The sequence below is a fragment of the Nyctibius grandis genome, chromosome W (assembly GCF_013368605.1).
Source record: "Nyctibius grandis isolate bNycGra1 chromosome W, bNycGra1.pri, whole genome shotgun sequence".
NCBI lineage: Eukaryota > Metazoa > Chordata > Aves > Nyctibiiformes > Nyctibiidae > Nyctibius > Nyctibius grandis.
This window is the reverse complement of record NC_090694.1, coordinates 24,663,776-24,682,904: the sequence shown is the minus strand read 5'-3', so window position 1 is coordinate 24,682,904 and position 19,129 is coordinate 24,663,776. Positions and strand designations below refer to the sequence as shown.

The 19,129-nt window shown below is 44.2% G+C and overlaps 1 protein-coding gene across 4 annotated transcripts in view; it reads right to left on the bottom strand.

The window, feature by feature from the left end:
* Nucleotides 1-19,129, bottom strand: part of LOC137675684 (chromodomain-helicase-DNA-binding protein 1-like) — an 85,862-nt gene that overhangs the window by 55,465 nt on the left and 11,268 nt on the right. For all 4 annotated transcript variants that reach the window (XM_068421853.1, XM_068421854.1, XM_068421855.1 and 1 more), the window contains exon 3: nucleotides 2,870-3,077. In XM_068421853.1, coding sequence (XP_068277954.1) covers nucleotides 2,870-3,077 — 208 coding nt within the window. The remainder of the gene's footprint in view (nucleotides 1-2,869; nucleotides 3,078-19,129) is intronic.

The following is a 19,129-nucleotide window of genomic DNA, read 5'->3' as shown; positions in this document are numbered from 1 at the left end:
TCTATGCTTACTTCAAGCCCATTGGGAAACACCACAGATGGACCAGAGGACCAATCTGTGCCGGTACCAATCACCTCTATAATCAGGAAGAAATACCAAAAGAAATCAGCTTGTGAAGTGAAGGATGATGATGCAGAACCTTCTCAGGCAGAGCCATCACCTGACACAGGTGAGAGTCCTTCTCAGGCAGGGCCAGCACCTGACATAGATGAGGGCCACCTTGGTCACCTTCTTAAAGCAGACCCATCACAGAAGAAAGGTCCTTCCAAAGCAGAACAATCACAGGAGGAAGACTCGGATGCAGAAGTAACCAACTAATCCCTATCCCTGAAGGACCTGCGAAATATAAGGAAAGACTTCAGCCGTCATGAAGATGAGCCAACTATTACCTGGTTATTAGCCAGACAGTTGGGATCCCTGTCCAGAGGTGGTATTGATAAAGCGCTTGCGAAAAAGCCAAACACTATCAGTCTCTGGAGATGACTCTTGTCAGCCATAAAGAGCAGGTATCCCTATAAAGATGATGTTATGAGCCACCCAAGCAAATGGACCACTATAGAAAAAGGTATTAACTACCTTAGAGAACTAGCTGTGCAAGAGATCATTTATAAACACCCTCAGGACATTGTAGATCCTGTAAATCCTGATGAAGTGGAATGCAACCAATCCATGTTCCAGAAGGTTGTGAAGAGTGCTCCACCGACATACACCCATACATTGTCAATATTGGTCTGGGGAGAAGATGCTATGGCACGACCTAGTGTGGGTAAAATGGCTAACTGTATGCGACAGTATGAAGATAGTATTTCTTCCCCGCTGCAGGCCCGCGTCTCGGCCATGGAAAAACTGACTAAGGAAAACAAGGACTCATTTAAACAACTGTCAGACAAACTGTCCAGGATCGAGAATCAACTTGACTCTCTACCTACACAGGCCCGCATCGCAGCCGTTAGGAGAAAGCGCTCTCCTACAAGACCAGCTCGAAGGAAACGGAACACATCACGAGGTATCCTGTGGTTTACCCTGCATGATTATGGGGAGGACATGAGTAGATGGCATGGACAACCTACCAGTACCCTACAGGCATGAGTACGTGAGTTGCAAGCTAAAAGAAATACCAGAGAGAATTTTCCTAGGAGGATGGCTGCTCCAGTTACCAGTGAGCAGGACCCCAGTCAGGGTAGATGGGCCTCAGATCCCTATTTCCCAAATGTGAAAAAGGGGAATGAAGGTCCAATCCCCGTGAGCAGCATGAATCCATTTCTTAATTAGGGGGGCCCTGCCTCCAGCCAGGTGGAGGAGAGGGACAAGCAAGTTTACTGGACTGTGTGGATTCGATGGCCTGGCACATTAAGACCACAAAGGTATTGAGCCCTGATAGACACTGGTGCACAGTGCACGCTCATGCCATCGGATCATAAAGGGGCAGAATCTATCAGTATTTCGGGAATAACAGGGGGATCTCAAGTGTTATCTGTATTGGAGGCTGAAGTGAGCCTAACTAAGAATGAATGGAAAAAGCACCCCATTGTGACTGGCCCAGATGCTCCATGCATCCTTGGCATAGACTACCTCAAGAGAGGGTATTTTAAGGATCCAAAAGGGTATAGATGGGCCTTTGGTATAGCAGCTGTAGAGACTGAGGACATTCAACAGCTGTCTACCTTGCCTGGCCTCTCAGAGGATCCTTCTGTTGTGGGGTTGCTGAAGGTCGAAGAACAACAGGTGCCAATTGCTACTACCACAGTGCACCAACGACAATATCGCACCAATCGAGACTCCCTGATCCCCATTCATAAACTGATTAGACAATTGGAAAATCAAGGAGTGATTAGCAAAACTTGCTCACCCTTTAATAGTCCTATATGGCCAGTGCAAAAGTCTAATGGAGAATGGAGATTAACTGTGGACTATCGTGGCCTAAATGAAGTTACGCCACCGCTGAGTGCTGCCGTGCCAGACATGCTAGAACTTCAGTACGAACTGGAGTCAAAGGCAGCCCAGTGGTACGCCACCATAGACATTGCTAATGCGTTTTTCTCTATTCCCTTGGCACTGAAGTGCAGGCCACAGTTTGCTTTTACCTGGAGAGGTATCCAGTACACCTGGAATCAACTGCCCCAGTGGTGGAAACACAGCCCCAGGATTTGCCATGCACTGATCCAGACTGCACGGGAAAAGGGTGGAGCTCCATAGCACTTGCAATACATTGATGATATCATTGTATGGGGTGACACAGAAGCAGAAGGTTTTGAGAAAGGGGAGAAAATAATCCAAATTCTTCTGAAAGCTGGCTTTGCCGTAAAAAGAGGCAAGGTCAAGGGACCTGCCCAGGAGATCCAGTTTTTAGGGATTAAATGGCAAGATGGGCATCGCCAGATCCCGACAGAGGTGATCAACAAAATAACAGCTATGTCCCCACCAACTAACAAAAAGGAAACACAAGCCTTCTTAGGCATTGTTGGTTTCTGGAGAATGCATATTCCAGATTACAGCCAGATTGTACGCCCTCTTTATCAAGTGACCAGAAAGAAAAATGATTTTCAGTGGGGTCCTGAACAACAACAGGCTTTTGAAGAGAACATAACAACATTATGTGTGGCTTTGTCTTCAAAAATATGCTATAAGTTAATCAGTGCTTCTGCATGATAAAATTTAGTATCTAACTGTGGGTATTTATAGAGAGGAAAATTTAAGAGCCCAAGGTTTGTTATGAGAGCTAAGCATGTGCATTCACTAACTCAATCAAGTTAAAATTCTAAGTAAAAATTATGGGGTTTTTGTTTGTTTAAATTAAAACTACTCTTGTAACTACTCTGCACAGTGGTATTTTTCCCCACAAAGGGTTAATTTATATGTTTTGTTTTACCTCAGATCCATCAACTTTTGGTGGTGGTTTAGCTTGAACTTCTTTCTTCTCTCTAGATGTGTCAGACTCTGATTCTGATTGACTGCCTGACTCTGAACCAGACTCGGAGTCACTGCTACCCGATCGACTGCTACTTCCATCACTACTGCTTCCAGAGCTTGAACCAGATCCAGAAGCTGATGCTGACCCAGAATCATCACCTGATTGGCTGCAATTAGAAGTTAACAGGATATTACACAATGGCTAATTAAACAAGACTTAAAAAAAAAAAAAAGGTCACATTAAAAAGACTTTAGCTTCACCTATAAATCGTTAACTTAGCCTAGACACATGGATAGCATACAAATGAATGCACTGGACTAAATAAATAAGGAATGAAAATTCAGAGTTTAATCAGATACTTTTCACTAAACCTTAAATAAAAAAAAAAAAAAAGAAGAGACAGAAGCAAGAAAGAAGGGAGAACATTAATCATTAGAGGAGTCAAACAAGGGTATTTCTCACCCACCCAAACCCTTACGTAGTTCTATCAAACCCCACATATTTTTTTGTATACACAAACACAACTGTTTTAAGTCTTTTTAGATCAGTGTGTCCCCCCCAATTTTTTTTTTGAGCATGCATTTCTTCAAAGCAAATATAAACTCAGTTTTGTTTCCGTAGTTTTACTTTTTTTCATAAAAATAATAGGGAAAAAAGTATCTTTAAGGAAATACTTGCAAATTAACATTTCATATTCTGATTTGGACCAACTATATACAGAATACTACCAAACACTTTATTTAATCAATTGTTTATAAAAGTAACTGGAAAACCAGAAGTGTGTTGTTAAAAATAATATAAATCCATGCAGACCATCTTATACTGTTAAAATAACAGCAGTAAAATTCCCCACACAAACTCTGAATTTGTCACTGATTATATGACTTGTGCCAAGTGATCTTGGCATATTCTTGAGCCACTGGATTATTCCACCTGTACATTCATTTCACACTAGATTTAACATATTTAAATAGAATAATATTTAAAGTTAAACATTTATTTCATGACTATTCAAAAACATTGAAACATTTGGTTTTCTAAAGCAATTTTACAAAGGAACAGAGTTAAAACTTGAATCAAATTCCTCATTAGGTTAAATACTACCATACTTTAGAGATATCATGAGGGAAAACATTGGAATTATGTAGAGGGGTTTCTGGAAGAGAATGGTCATGTAATGAGCCAGAAGTATGAGAGTATGGAGTGAGGGCCTAGCTGCGTGACAAGAGTCATGTAGTTAGTGTCAATAAACTGACCTTGGAGAGAAGAAATGAGGAAAAACAGCAGTTGAGCAAACAAGAATTGAGGGAGTAGTCGAGGGGAGCCGAACACGGAGAAGAAGAAACAGGAACTGGTGGAGCCAATCAAAAAAGGACCAGTGGCAGAGCAGTAACCAATCAACACATCAAAGAAGAGTGTGCTTGAAGCGTGGACAGTAATATTAACCAATAGCAATGCACATGCTTACAGCCAGGGAAAGTACAAATGTATAAAAGGGACAGCTTATGCTTAATAAAGCGTCTTCACTTTGATTCACATTGGATTGTGTGGAGTCCAGTTTCTTCTCCTCAGATGGTGACCCCGACGTGATACTGATTTAGTGGTAAATCGACGGCAAGTTTGAGGAACAGACCAGAAGGTGCACCGGCTGGAGTACGGTTCACCGGGACTGAGACTGGGGGGGGGCGGAGGATGACCCGCAGAATAAGGAACGTACGTTGCAACGGGACACCCAGTGAGGTGAGCAGCCGGGGGAACGGAGATGGGCCAAAATATCTCTAAAGAAGAAAGTGCGATATTAAGGCTTCTCCTACATATCCTCTCTAAGAGAGGGGTAAAATACGATGACCATTTGCTCCGGAGACTATTGATATGGTGTAAAAAGAATGATTTGCCAGCTACGGTGCAGACTGCTTTACGAAGTTAGTATGTGGCAAAGCACTGGAACGTCTCTCTTTGAGGCTGCCTCAAGGGGGGACAAGATCGCCACTGTGTCGTTGACAACGTGGAGATTACTTTTAGACTCACTGGAGCAAATGAAGGCAGACAGAGAGGCAAAGGCGGCGGCTGAGGTGGCTACAGCTCCTTTCACAGTGACTTTGCCCTCCGCACCACCAGAGCCCCCCCTCCCCACCGCGCCGCCAGAGCCCCCCCCACTGCCCAGGGAACAGCAGCGGAACATTGATCCTTCTACCGTCCCGTTACCCAAATCTGAGACTGAGCCACCCTTAATAGACCTTTCTGAAGAGATGGAAGTGGGACATAATTGCTGCAGAGCCCGAGGGTCGGGAAAGTCAGGCGGTAGCGTGGAGGAGTTATTCACGCTGCAGCCAGTCCAGGTTACTGTGTCTGGCCTGGACCCAGCCAGGTTCTGGAGAAAGTTAAGAGAGCACGCACTTGCGGACGGTGATTTCGGGGCTGCGGCTGCTATGGGTGGTGGGGTATTGGCTTGCCCAGTATATCGAGGGGACGGAAGCGGCCCACCTGAATGGGAGCCATTCAATTGGGGACTGATTTGCCTTAGACAAACAAATACAAAGGGGGGCTGCTTAAGAAGCATTGTTGTTACAGTTAGCGAAGGACAACGCAAACGAGGACTGCAGGAAAGTTATTGCAGGGATGGGAAATCGTAACCCCACCTTAACCGAACTAATGGATGCTTGCGGGAAAGTAGGAACCACCACATTTCAGATAGAGCATTTAGCAAAAACATTTGCGGCAGCAGTTAAGGTAGCTCATCGTTGTTATACATGCGGGCAAGAAGGTCACTTTAAGAAAAATTGCCCTAAGAAGTCGAAGCTGAGTGGGAGAGATAACTCTGTTTTGATATGTCATTGCTGTGGGAAGCTGGGGCATTTGTTAAGCAGTGCAGGTCTAAGTATAATGCTCAAGGTCAGCTGATAACAAGCAGCTGCAGAGTGCAGGGAAACTGGAGAAAGAACGCGGGAGGGAACCGCGTGCTGACACAAATTAATCTTCCCAACCAGCTCCAGGCCTATGCAGTCAACTCGCAGCCCGAACCGCAGGGAGCGCCGGACTGGATGTTACCACAGCAACCGCAATCACAACAGAGAATAGCAGAGTGCATAAGGTACCAATGAATGCCATGGGACCCATTGGAAACGGGTTAAGTGCACTATTACTCGGACGTCCTAGTGTAACCTTGCAAGGTCTATTTGTTTTACCAGGAGTTATTGATGCAGACTATACATTTTGGTTATTGATCTGAAAGATCATTTTTTCACCATTCCTTTACATGAAACTGACAAATGCTAATTTGCTTTTTCAATACCTAGTAGGAACAACATGGCACCTTGTCAACGATATCAGTGGACGGTATTACCGCAAGGCATGAAAAACAGTCCCACAATATGCCAATGGTACGCGGCAGAAAAAGGTACATCGTGTGGATTTAGAGACACCAGTAAGTTTATATGTAGCCATTGCCAACTATCATCCCATGGGATTATTGGGCCAGTGGAATGAGCGCTGGCAGGATCCGCTACATGCTCTAGAGTGGCTGTTTTTATCCGTTCAACCATGAAAAACAGTGAGCACTCAGATTGAGCTGATATCGAAAATAATCACAAAAGGATGCACACGATGCGTTCAACTCACGGGCCGAGACCCCAGTCGACTGATAATTCCCATTGAACGCAATTATGTAAGCTGGCGTATAGCAAACAGTTTACCGTTTCTATTGGAACCGGAAGGATTTGAAGGGCAGGTATCTTATCATCTTCCCACTCACAAATTATTACAAGCTCATTCAGAGTTACAAGTGATTCAAAAGCCGCTGGCAGCGGATAGCCCAGTACAAGGCCCCATGGTCTTTACTGACAGCTCTGGAAAATTGGGAAAAGCAGTAGTTACCTGGTATGACGGAAGGCAATGGCAGGAATTGGTGCATTTAGTACAGGGATCACCTCAACTGGTTGAACTTAGTGCTATGGACTGTAGTGAACCAACGTATGCATAGGTATTATATCTTGCATATTCACAGCCACACCGGTCTGCCAGGATTCATATGTGAAGGGAATGCACGTGCTGACGCTCTCACAGTCCCCGCTCGGACCCCTCCAGTGCCAGACCTAGTTTGTCAAGCGTTTCCGTCTCACCAGTTTTTTCACCAAGGGGTTCGGGCGTTAGTCCGCCAATTCAAAATCTCTTTTGCAGACGTGAAATCTATCACCGCCGCTTGTCCGGAGTGTCAACGCCTAGGACCCAGACTGGTGTTTCCACGCAGGGTTAACCCGCGCGGCTGCCAAGCCTTGGACCTGTGGCAAACGGACGTAACACACATACTACAATATGTTCACGTCTCTGGGGATACTTTTTCTAAGGTTGTGTGGGCATCGGCCCATGCCGGCGAGAAAGCACTCGACGCCATCTCACATCTTCGACAAGCCTGGGCTGCCCTTGGGATTCCAAAACGTATTAAGACAGACAACAGGCCGGCGTATGTATCTGCACGCATGGCCCGATTTCTCACCTCCTGGGGGGTGGAACATGTTACTGGCATTCCTCATTCCCCGACCGGCCAGGCCATTGTGGAACGAGTGCACCACACTCTGAAGCAACTTCTCGAAAAACAAAAAGGGGGAATGAGCTCTGAGACCCCACATGCTCGCCTATGGAAGGCTGTGTACACATTGAATCATTTAACTGTGCCAACCGGGAAAGAGTGTCCTGTAATTATCTCTCATTTTTTGTCTTTGCAGGGAGACGATCCTCTTGTCAGGGCAAAGGTTTTAGCACGAGACCTACAAACGGGAAAGTGGACAGGCCCGTGGGATTTAATTACCTGGGGACGTGGGTATGCTTGTGTCTCCACAGATGCAGAGCCGCGGTGGTTTCCCACCAGGTGTGTTAAGCCTGCTTTGGATCCTGGAGCTGACAAGAGGACACCAGCTGATAGTCCTTCTGCCAACACCGTGGAAGGGGAGTCACAACGTTTGGGTGACTCTGATGCGGAGCCTGAACCAGATGCAGTTTTGTGCCTCCTTAGCTCAGCCCGAACAACCCTTTCATACATGTCTAGTGGGGGTCCCCTTAAACGGATCTGAAAGCAAAAATTACCAAAGGGTTTATTCCTAATTTGTGGGGATAGGGCTTGGCCAAGGTTGCCCAGTAAGAAGGTGGGAGGTTCGTGTACAATAAGCAAATTAACTCTACTAATGCCTACGTGAAAAGTCATACTAACCATACTAACCTACATAAGGCCAGGCAAAATTTAGCTTGCTAGGTTGCATAAAGAGCTAACCAAACTCCTAGAGTTTTAGAAGCATTAGTCAATGATGTAGATAGTATCCGACATGCTACCTTGCAAAATAGAGCTGCTATAGACTTTTTATTATTAGTGCATGGTCATGGATGTCAGGGTTTTGATGGGATGTGTTGCATGGATCTGAACCATCACTCCAAGTCAATTCATAAGCAGATCAAAGAGCTCATGGATACCACACAGAAAATACGGGAACAGCATGGGTTTCTGGATGACTGGTTGGGTAATCTGGGAATTGGAGGGTGGCTGGTCGGATTGATTAAAATGCTATTGATGGGATTGTTCAGTGATTTGTATTATCATGCTTGTATTACCGTGTTTATTCTCCTGCTTGCAAAGGGCCCTGCAGCGGATGATAAACACGGCCTTTCTGGCTCAAGAAAAGAAAGGGGGAATTGTAGAGGGGTTTTTGGAGGAGAATGGTCATGTAATGAGCCAGAAGTATGAGAGTATGGAGTGAGGGCCTAGCTGCGTGACAAGAGTCATGTAGTTAGTGTCAATAAACTGACCTTGGAGAGAAGAAATGAGGAAAAACAGCAGTTGAGCAAACAAGAATTGAGGGAGTAGCCGAGGGGAGCCGAACACAGAGGAGAAGAAACAGGAACTGATGGAGCCAATTAAGAACGGACCAGTGGCAGAGCAGTAACCAATCAACACATCAAAGAAGAGTGTGCTTGAAGCGTGGACAGTAATATTAACCAATAGCAATGCACATGCTTGCAGCCAGGGAAAGTACAGGTGCATAAAAGGGACAGCCTATGCTTAATAAAGCGTCTTCACTTTGATTCACATTGGATTGTGTGGGGTCCAGTTTCCTCTCCTCAGAATTACACCACCACGCAAACAAAATAATTTAAAATCATGTACACTTGGGTTGCAAGCATTTAAAAAGAAACAAACCCCCGGTAAATATAATACCAAAATCCAAACCAATAAAAACCCAAAAGCTGATACCAAAGTTTATCACTGGCAGCAAAATTCATCTGGCTGTCAGCCAGCAAGGGGGTGTGTGTGTGGGGGGGTGGTGGTAGTAGATTGATCATCATCTGCACTAGAACACACTTAATTGACAATATTTAAAGCCACAAAACAGAACCACAACTCTCCCTGTTGCTAACACCAATTAAATTGTACTAGTGAGGGGAAAAAAAAAAAACAAGCGAAGCTATTCACAATCTGATTCCTGTAGACAGCACCTCAACCAACCATCTGCATCCGTAGACTTTGAAAGAAAGAAACAAAGCATGAAAAAGCTTCCTTATTTTGAAGTGGAGAATATGAAGAAATACAACTGCTGGGTTTACTTACACTTGCTGAGGAGAAAACTGGGGAGCAACAAGGCTGCTTCCAAACTTCCCTTTCCTGTCATCAAGGGCCTACTTCAGGCATGATGCTATAACACTTACATATTAACCTGACTTGAAAAATAAAAGCAAGGCACCCACTGTAGAATACGACTGGAGTTTAAACTATTTACCAGAAATTAAGAGCAACATCCACTGTGATTCACCAAAGATATTTTAAATACAACTGTATTATTGTACACAACTGTTACCTTACCTTTAATGTTGAGTAAATTAGAGTGTTATAAAACAATAGCATTTCTCAGCATAGCACAGTGCCATAGGTAAATGTCACAGGGACTGTGGAAGATGGTACATGAATAGAAGAAAATTCAGCAAGAAGAAACCTCAAGACACAATTAAATACCTGCCAGACAAAACCCTATGACAAAATGCCACCAAAAATGCCTAAATCCTACATTTAGATAAATAAGCAAAAATCATGTCAGTAAGATTCACAGTTGATGGGAAATTTTAACAGTTTAATGTTTTTCAACATAGGAAGTGGCAAGTTCAAAAAAAAAAAAAAAAAAAAAGGATTGTGAGATAGAAAGAAAAAGTCTAATAGATATTGCAAGTATTTGCTCAGGAGCTAGATGTAAAGAACTCGACTAATTCCAAATCAATTTCTTTATGAAGAGATCAACTAGCTATCATCTACGCTCTCCATTAAGTAATACCAATCCATCAACAGATGTGGATCATACAATATTAAGTGTTCAGACAAAATACATAGACTCCTTATCTTGGCAACACTGCCTCTTAAACAATGGCTGCCTAGGAATGGATTCCCCACTGGGCTTAGCAGAATCAGCAAAATAAGACCTATCTCATCATCCCCGATTCTCAGAATAAATTGACCCAATTTGGACATGAGGAAGGTAATATGACCAGACTGCATATCAACTAATAGCAGCACCTGAAAAAGAGTAAAAGTTTCAAAGTCAGTATTCAACTGACTTAATAAACGCAAGATTATAATACAATTCTGTAGCTAGAAGCAAGAGGAATGGGGAGATGAAGGAAAATACAAGGAAAAAAAAAAAAATCAAATAATGAGGTTCATCACAATTGTTTCAGGGCTACCCTAATGGAACCCTCTACAAAGAAGAATACAGGATCACTACCATAGACTAACTTAGAATACGGAACTTAGAATAAGGAAAAAACAGAAAGATAAAGTTTAAAGGCCCTACCATCCATAAGGTCTTACTAAGATGTCTTATCCCACAGTGTTAAATCAGCACAACAAGAAAGTGGGAAAAGGCAAACTGAGCATCAGCAAGTTTTTGTGAAAACAAGGCCTTGCTAAAACATTTATCAAATCTTGGGATGCTATGGCAGTGCTTACGCATGCTTTAAAAAGCTTCAAATTCATTGGTAAAAAGTACCTATGGGAGTTCAAGCACAGAGGACTAGTGCATACTGGGTAGATTTTACTTCAACTCTAGTCATGGAAATTAATGCAGATGTGTGAAACTACAATAGTTTCTGTCTGTACACCCTCTTATATGTACCACATATTCGCAGAGATCTTGATGTAACTACAGCACACACAAAAAAGACAAGATGAATAGCTGTGACTTCATTTTAACTGAAGTGTGGAGAACTTGCCTATTCACTGGCCACATGATGACCAGCTGTGGAAGGCTCTGAGGACCACCAGCACACATTTAATTTATCATTTAAGTTATCATGTGTTCCCACTGTGGGAGAAGTTCATTTCTACCCTAAGCTTCAGTAGAACTTTCACTTAGAGACACAACCCCTACAAGGGCAGTATTATAACCCAAAACCCAAAAGTTTATATCTGCAAAGGAGGTAGGAAACAGGGCAATATAGAATCATAGAATAGTTTTGGTTGGAAGGGACCTTTAACGGTCATCTAGTCCAACCCCACTGCAATGAACAGCGACATCTTCAACTAGATAAGGCTGCTCAGAGCCCTGTCCAACCTGACCTTGAATGTGTCCAGGGATGGGGCATCTACAACCTCCCTGGGCAACCTGTGCCTGTGTTTCACCACCCTCATCGTAAAAAATTTCTTCCTTATATCTAGTCTGAATCACCTCTCCTTTAGTTTAAAACCATTACCCCTTCTCCTATCACAACAGGCCCTGCTAAAAAGTTTGTCCCCATCTTTCTTATAAGTCCCCTTTAAGTACTGAAAGGCCGCAACAAGGTCTCCCCACAGCCTTCCATTCTCCAGGCTGAACAACCCCAACTCTCTCAGCCTGTCTTCATAGGAGAGGTGCTCCAGCCCTCTGATCATCTTTGTGGCCCTCCTCTGGACCTGCTCCAACAGCTCCATGTCCTTCTTATGTTGTGGGCCCCAGAAGTGGACACAGTACTCCAGGTGGGGTCTCACAAGAGCAGAGTAGAGGGGCAGAATCCCCTCCCTTGACCTGCTGGCCACGCTGCTTTTGATGCAGCCCAGGATACGGTTGGCTTTCTGGGCTGTGAGTGCACATTGCCGGCTCATGTTGAGCTTCTTATCCACCAGCACCCCCAAGTCGTTCTCTACAGGGCTGCTCTCAATCCCTTCATCCACCAGCCTGTATTGATACTGGGGGTTGACCCGACCCAGGTGCAGGACCTTGCACTTGGCCTTGTGGAACCTCATGAGGTTCAAACGGGCCCAATTCTTGAGCTTGTCCAGGGCCCTCTGGATGGCATCCCATCCCTCAGGCGTGTCAACCACACCACTTAGCTTGGCGTCATCTGCAAACTTGCTGAGGGTGCACTCAATCCCACTATGTCATTGATGAAGATATTAAACAGTACTGGTCCCAATACGGACCCCTGAGGGACACCACTTGTCACTGATCTCCATCCAGTCATTGAGCCATTGACCACTACCCTCTGGATGCGACCATCAAATCAATTCCTCATCCACCAAACAGTCCACCCATCAAATCCACATCTCTCCAATTTAGAGAGAAGGATGTTGTGGGGGACCATGTCAAAGGCCTTACAGAAGTCGAGATAGACAACATCCGTAGCTTTTCCCTTGTCCACTGGTGTAGGGTGTAGTCACTCCATCATAGAAGGCCACTAGGTTGGTCAGGCAGGACTTGCCCTTGGTGAAGCCATGCTGGCTGTCTCAAATCCCCTCCCTGTCCTCCATGTGCCTTAGCATAGCTGTTCCGTGATCTTCCCAGGCACAGAGATGAGGCTGACAGGTCAGTAGTTCCCAGGGTCCTCCTTTCTACCCTTTTTAAAAATGGATGCAATGTTTCCCTTTTTCCAGTCACCAGGGACTTCACCTGACTACCATGACTTTTCAAATATCATGGAGAGTGGCTTGGCAACTTGGCAATTAGCCAGTTCCCTCAGGACTCTGGGATGCATCTCGTCGGGTCCCATAGACTTTTGTATGTTCAGGTTCCTCGGGTGGTCACGAACCTGATCTTCTCTTGTAGTGGGAGGGACTTTGCTCCCCCAGTCCCCATCTTGCGGTCCATCCACTCGAGAGGTGTGGGAAGAGAGGTTGCCAGTGAAAACTGAGGCAAAACAGTTGTTGAGTACCTCAGCCTTCTCCTCGTCCGTTGTCACAAGTTTGCCAGTCTTGTTCATCAGGGGGGTACACTTTCTTTGACCTTCCTTTTCTGGCTGACATACCTGTAGAAGCCCTTCTTATTATTCTTTGCATCCCTTGCCAAGTTCAGCTCCAGCCATGCCTTGGCCTTCCTGACCCCATCCCTACACAACCAGGCAGCGTCCCTATACTCTTCCCAGCATACCTGTCCCTGCTTCCACTGCCTGTGCATTTCCTTCTTGCCCTTTAGTTTGACCAGCAGGTCTCAACTCAGCCATGCCAGTCTCTTGCCTTCCTTGCCTAATTTCTTACACCTGGGGATCAAGAGCTCTTGCACTCTATGGAAAGCATCCTTAAAGATCTGCCAGCTCTGTTCTGCTCCCTTGTCCCTGAGGGCAGTTTCCCAAGAGGTCCTATTGACTAATTACTTGAGCAGCTGGAAGTTTGCTTTCCTAAAATTCAGGGTCCTGACTTTACTCTTCACCTGACCCATATCCCTCAGGACTGTGAACTCCACCAGTGTATGATCACTGCAGCCCAGGCTGCCTCCAATCTTGATGTCTCTGATTAGCTCACTTGTGTTGGTGACCATCAGGTCCAGTATCGCATCCCCTGTGGTAGGGCTGTCTCTTTCCTGGCTTAAGAAGTTATCCTCAATGCACTCCAGGAGTCTCCTGGATTTCCTACAGCTCGCCGTGCTACTTTTCCAGCAGATGTCAGGGTGGTTGAAGTCCCCCAGCAGGATGAGAGCCTGTGAGCGCGAAGACTCCTGTAGCTGGAGTAAGAAGGCTTCATCAATAGGCTCCCCTTGATTGGGCGGCCTGTAGTAGACACCAAGCACAGCGTTCCCTTTGTTGCCTCAGTCTCTAATTCTTACCCATAAGCCTTCAGCATGCTCATGGCTATTCTTCAGAGACAGCTCTTCACCCTCTATCCATTTCTTGATGTAGAGGGCAACCCCTACACCCCTCTTTCCTTGCCTGTCCCTTCTGAACAGCCTGTAGCCATCGATAGCTGCACTCCAGTCATGGGATTCATCCCACCAAGTTTCAGTAATGGCAACTGGGTCATAGCTTTCTAGCAGCACAGTGGCTTCCAACTCCTCCTGTTTGTTACCCATGCTGTGTGCATTGGTATAGAGGCACTTCAGCTGGGCTGTCAGCTGTGTCACCTTCTTAGAGGAACACCCCTTAATTCCTTTGAGGTATTTCCCGGGGGGTTTCCCTGTTGGCTCCTATTACCTCAAGAGCCCCTGACTCATCTCTATAAGACTTCAGCTGTGCTCCAGTGTACCCAGCACGTCACAGAGCAACAGGCTGAGGGCCCTCACTAGCACCCCATCCCTCTAACTTGGCGTGTCATCCCACAGATTGTCATGGGCAAGCCTGATATTATCCCCCTCCCTCTTCAAGTCTAGTTTAAAGCTCTGTCAATGAGCCCCACTAGCTTGTGAGCAAAGACCCTCTTCCCCCTTTGAGAAAGATGAATCCCATCTGACGCCAGCAGGCCTGGTGCCATGTAGGCCATCCCATTATTGAAAAACCCAAAATTGTGTCGGTGACACCAGCCACGGAGCCATGTATTAATAGACTGGGTCCGTCCGTTTCTGCCCGCAACTGGAAGGAGAGAGGAAAAAAAAATAACCTGTGCTCCAGATTCCCTTATCAACCATCCCAAGGCCCTGAAGTCTCTTTTGATCACCCTTGGACTACATGTTGTGGCTTCATCACCACCCACATGGAAGAACAGTAATGGGTAACAGTCCGAGGGTCGTACCAGGCTAGGAAGTTTCCTAGTGATGTCCTTAACTTGGGCCCCAGGGAGGCAGCAGACTTCCCTAAGAGGAGGGTCTGTCCAGCATATTGGACCCTCTGTTCCCTTCAGAAGGGAGTCACCTACAACTATAACCTGTCTTTTCTTCCTTGTGGAGGTGGTCGTGATATGGGGGGTAGGCCTTTCTGACCTTGGCGGCACCTCTGGTGTAGATGGAACGTCATCCACATCATCCATTGACTGGCTTTCCACATCCAGAGCCTCATACCTGTTGTACAGAGGCACCTGGGAAGGCGAGGTGGGCAAGGAGGAGGTTTACCTTCCACCCCGAGCGTGGACTTGCCTCCATTCACTCCTTCCCTTTAAGCTACTGCCTTCAGCCTGGCGGGGGGAGGATACAGGATCCCCTTGATCTTGGGTTTTTTTCTGGTGGCTATTCCTGTTTCTGTCTCAGGGAGGGCAGAGCATTGTTCCACCAGTCTGTCTATCTATCTATCAGACTCCCTGATGCTCCTTAACCTTTCTACTTCCTCTTGTAGCTCTGCCACCAGGCTGAGCAGATCATCCACTTGGTCACACCTCACACAGCTGTTCTCACTACTGCCATCCATTACCAGTGAAAAGCTCTGGCACGCCCTGCAGCTTGAGACCTGGATGACTGCATGTTTTCGTGGGAGCTCCATCTGGGTTGCCACATCCATTGTGGCGAACACAGAGGACGTAGCTTTCTGCCTCGTGGATATCATAGCTAAGCTCCTTCTGAGAGGGGGATGACCACCAATTGAACTCACCTCTTGAGCTGGTAGGGTGATGATGCCCTTCTTGCGCACCCTTCCACGCAAACTGCCTCACCCACGCCCTGGCTGACACACCACGCTCTGTTCGCAGCACTCCTGGTCGCTAATGCTCCCTAGGCTTCCTTTTATAGGTGTGGAGGTGGCTGTGGTTGCTCTGGCAATGCCCAGGTCTCATCAGCGTCTCCCATGAGATCTGCTGATTCCTGGCAGGTCTCTCTGCTGCCCTGGCATTTCCCTGCCTCAGGAAAACCCCCTGTGTGCCAAGATCTGCTGCTCTGCTGTGGATCGGGCCGTCTCTGGAGCAGCTTCCCTCAGCGACTGACCGAATATATGAGTACATTCTGCATATTCTGCAATGAAGATACGCTATAGATTGCTGAGACTGTACAAGCAGCACTGCATGACACAATACTTTTAAAACTCCAATAGCTGCAATAATCTGTATATCAAAGGACTTTCCTCTGAGAAATATAATCAATTTAAACCAACAGTAACAGTGATTAGGAACCCTAGGCAAAACACACTATACAGTAAATGCTACAGGATAAATGCTCAATTTTCAGCATTAAAAAAAAAAAACACAGCACCAACCCTCCCCCAAACACCCTAAAACCCAAGTTTTCCAAACATCAGAGAGAAAATTGATATTTTTATTTCTACCACTGAGATCACTGTAGTCTAAGAGCCAGAAGAGAACAAGTTTGTGCTAAGGCAAATCACTAGCTGTCACATATTTCCAGGTGCAGACTGTGTCCTTGTTTTTCCTGTACTTTGTCCAAACCTTAAAATTATTTTTTTTAAAAAAAGTATATCAGTTTTACATTTTGTGAAAAAAGGAATGTCCGTATTTCAAACTATGACATTCAACTGACTTTTTATTTAAATAAGAACTTAATACTAGCGTCTTTCAAATTCAATTTTACACTAACATAGGTGTCATGAAAAGGCTTAAGAACAAGAAACTCATTTTAGCCACTCCCTCTATCAAACTCACTGCCTCTGCTCTCTCACAGAAATAAATAACTTTTTTCTTAAACCTAGGGGAAAAATATATATATTTATATACACACATATACATAAACATACATACAAAAATAAAATTGAAATCTCATTCCCTAACCAAGCTATTTGGAGATTGCAGCAGTTGAAAGAAAACATCTTTGTATCAATACCACAAAAAAATCTCTTGCCTAACAGGACTACTTACCTATTCAAACACAAGTTGAATGGAAATCTTCAGCCTAAGATTTATTTCTTAATTATCTTTAATATTAGATATTTAAATTATATATTATATTTATAATATTATATTTAAATATTAGAATATGTAGGTAGTATAAGAAACAGATCTGCAACAGCCAGACTACCAACTTGCATGATCATCTTCCGAGATAAAGCAATGCTTTACTTGTTTTTGCAGTAATACTTGTAAGAAAGCAGCAACAATAAAGACAACAGACCTATTTATCTTTCTAAAAAAAAAAAATAAAAAAATAAAAAAAAAATATCAAGAAAGTCTCCAAAATATGCCAAGACTTGCTTGAAACAAAGGAAGAAGTGTTATCTAAAGAGGAGACTAAAAACCTATTTCTTCCCTCACACCAAAACATCTGCAGCATTCTAGCCACATCTCTTAAGCAGTGCCTGTAATAAAAACTGGGGTATTGAAAATTAAATATTTTGAAAATTACATCTTACTGAAAAACTACTCTAATAAGGCACCATAGTAATAGTTTTCAATTTCAACTTCTTTTCAACACAGCTACTAGCAGTTTGCTACACCATGTCAATTTACCACCAGAGAGCATCCCTTTCTAGTACTTTGCTTTTGCAGATGTAACTTCACTGGGATATATATGTACTTGGCTTTTTATTTTTGTTTCACTTGTCTAGTGCTGACCTAGTCAAAATTTAACAGTCATTACTTCTCAGTATCACCTAAGCAGGGCCCAGATTCACCCTGCCTCAGGACTTAATTGTAGCCAATTTTTTTTCTACAGTATTTTAGCTAATGTATTCATGAAAGAAAAATAGAACTCTCCTCCCCCAGCCTTCCCACATTTTACTACAAACACAAAACTACTGGCACACTAAGGGGTAAAAAACAGTAACGAAGAGCAGCCTTCCTTTCTCCCTAACACTGACACGTTAAGCAACCCTTAGTTATTAAAAATGAACATAAATCTCTAATCCCTGTCATGGAATTACCTATGACCCTCTACCACATGAGCAGTAAAATTCAGATGCTAACCCTAGGAGGAAGGATGGAAGTATTTAAGAAAAGGTACACAGTTACACACATGCATGTGTTAAAAAAAAGTTACATCCATCATCTCCTTGCAAACAGAGGGGGAACTAAGGAAGAGGCAACTTCAAAATTTCACTTTAAATGCTCTTACATTTACTCTGAATTTCAGCAATTTTCACACAATTTGAAAAAACGGTACAAAGCAGCAGTATGAGCTATCACAGCTGAAGCCAAGCACCTTGAAAACACAGTCTTGGTCCTCAAACAATATATTTGATTGCTGGTGAGTGATGCTCCACAAGAATAACTTATTTTGACATTGCTATTAATATCCTCTCCAACCTTCCCCCAACTCAGCACCCCCTTAGTGGTGTCAATGCAGTCTGTAGAAGGAATAGATTCAGCTTTTAAAAAATATCCTACCAACTTACAGACTCCACAAAGCAGTGTAACAAGTGAGCACAACTGAACAGGGCAATATTTCTTAAGACTGCTGTCCTGAAACCAAAGTATAAAATGGTGCAAATCAATACAGAATTTAAACTAACTAAATTTAACTAACTAAATAAATTTCAAATGAAACGGGTTTTTTGTTGTTGTTTTCAATTTTAGTACATGCACACACATTCCACATTGCATCATGACAGACTGCAGTTGCTTTTCCAAGTGCTTAAAATGCTATGCAGTCTAATACCTTTTCCCCTTTCTTCAAGGAGCATTGCTGACATGAATTAAAAAAAAACACAAAAAAAACACAAACACAAAAAACCACAAAAAACCACAAAAAACCCCACCAAACCCACAAAAAAAAACCCCAAACAAACCCCACCCAAACAAACCCCACCCAAACAAACCCCACCCAAACAAACCCCACAAACCCCACAAACCCCAAAAAAACACCAAAAAAACACCCAAAAAAACACCCAAAAAAACACCCAAAAAAACACCCAAAAAAACACCCAAAAAAACACCCAAAAAAACACCCAAAAACCCCCCCAAAAAACCCCCCAAAAAACCCCCCCAAAAAACCCCCCCAAAAAACCCCCCCAAAAAACCCCCCCAAAAAACCCCCCCAAAACAAAACCCCCAAAACAAAACCCCCAAAACAAAACCCCCAAAACAAAACCCCCAAAACAAAACCCCCAAAACAAAACCCCCAAAACAAAACCCCCAAAACACACACCCAAAACACACACAAAACCCCTACCACCAAAAAAACAAAGCCACTGCAGAAC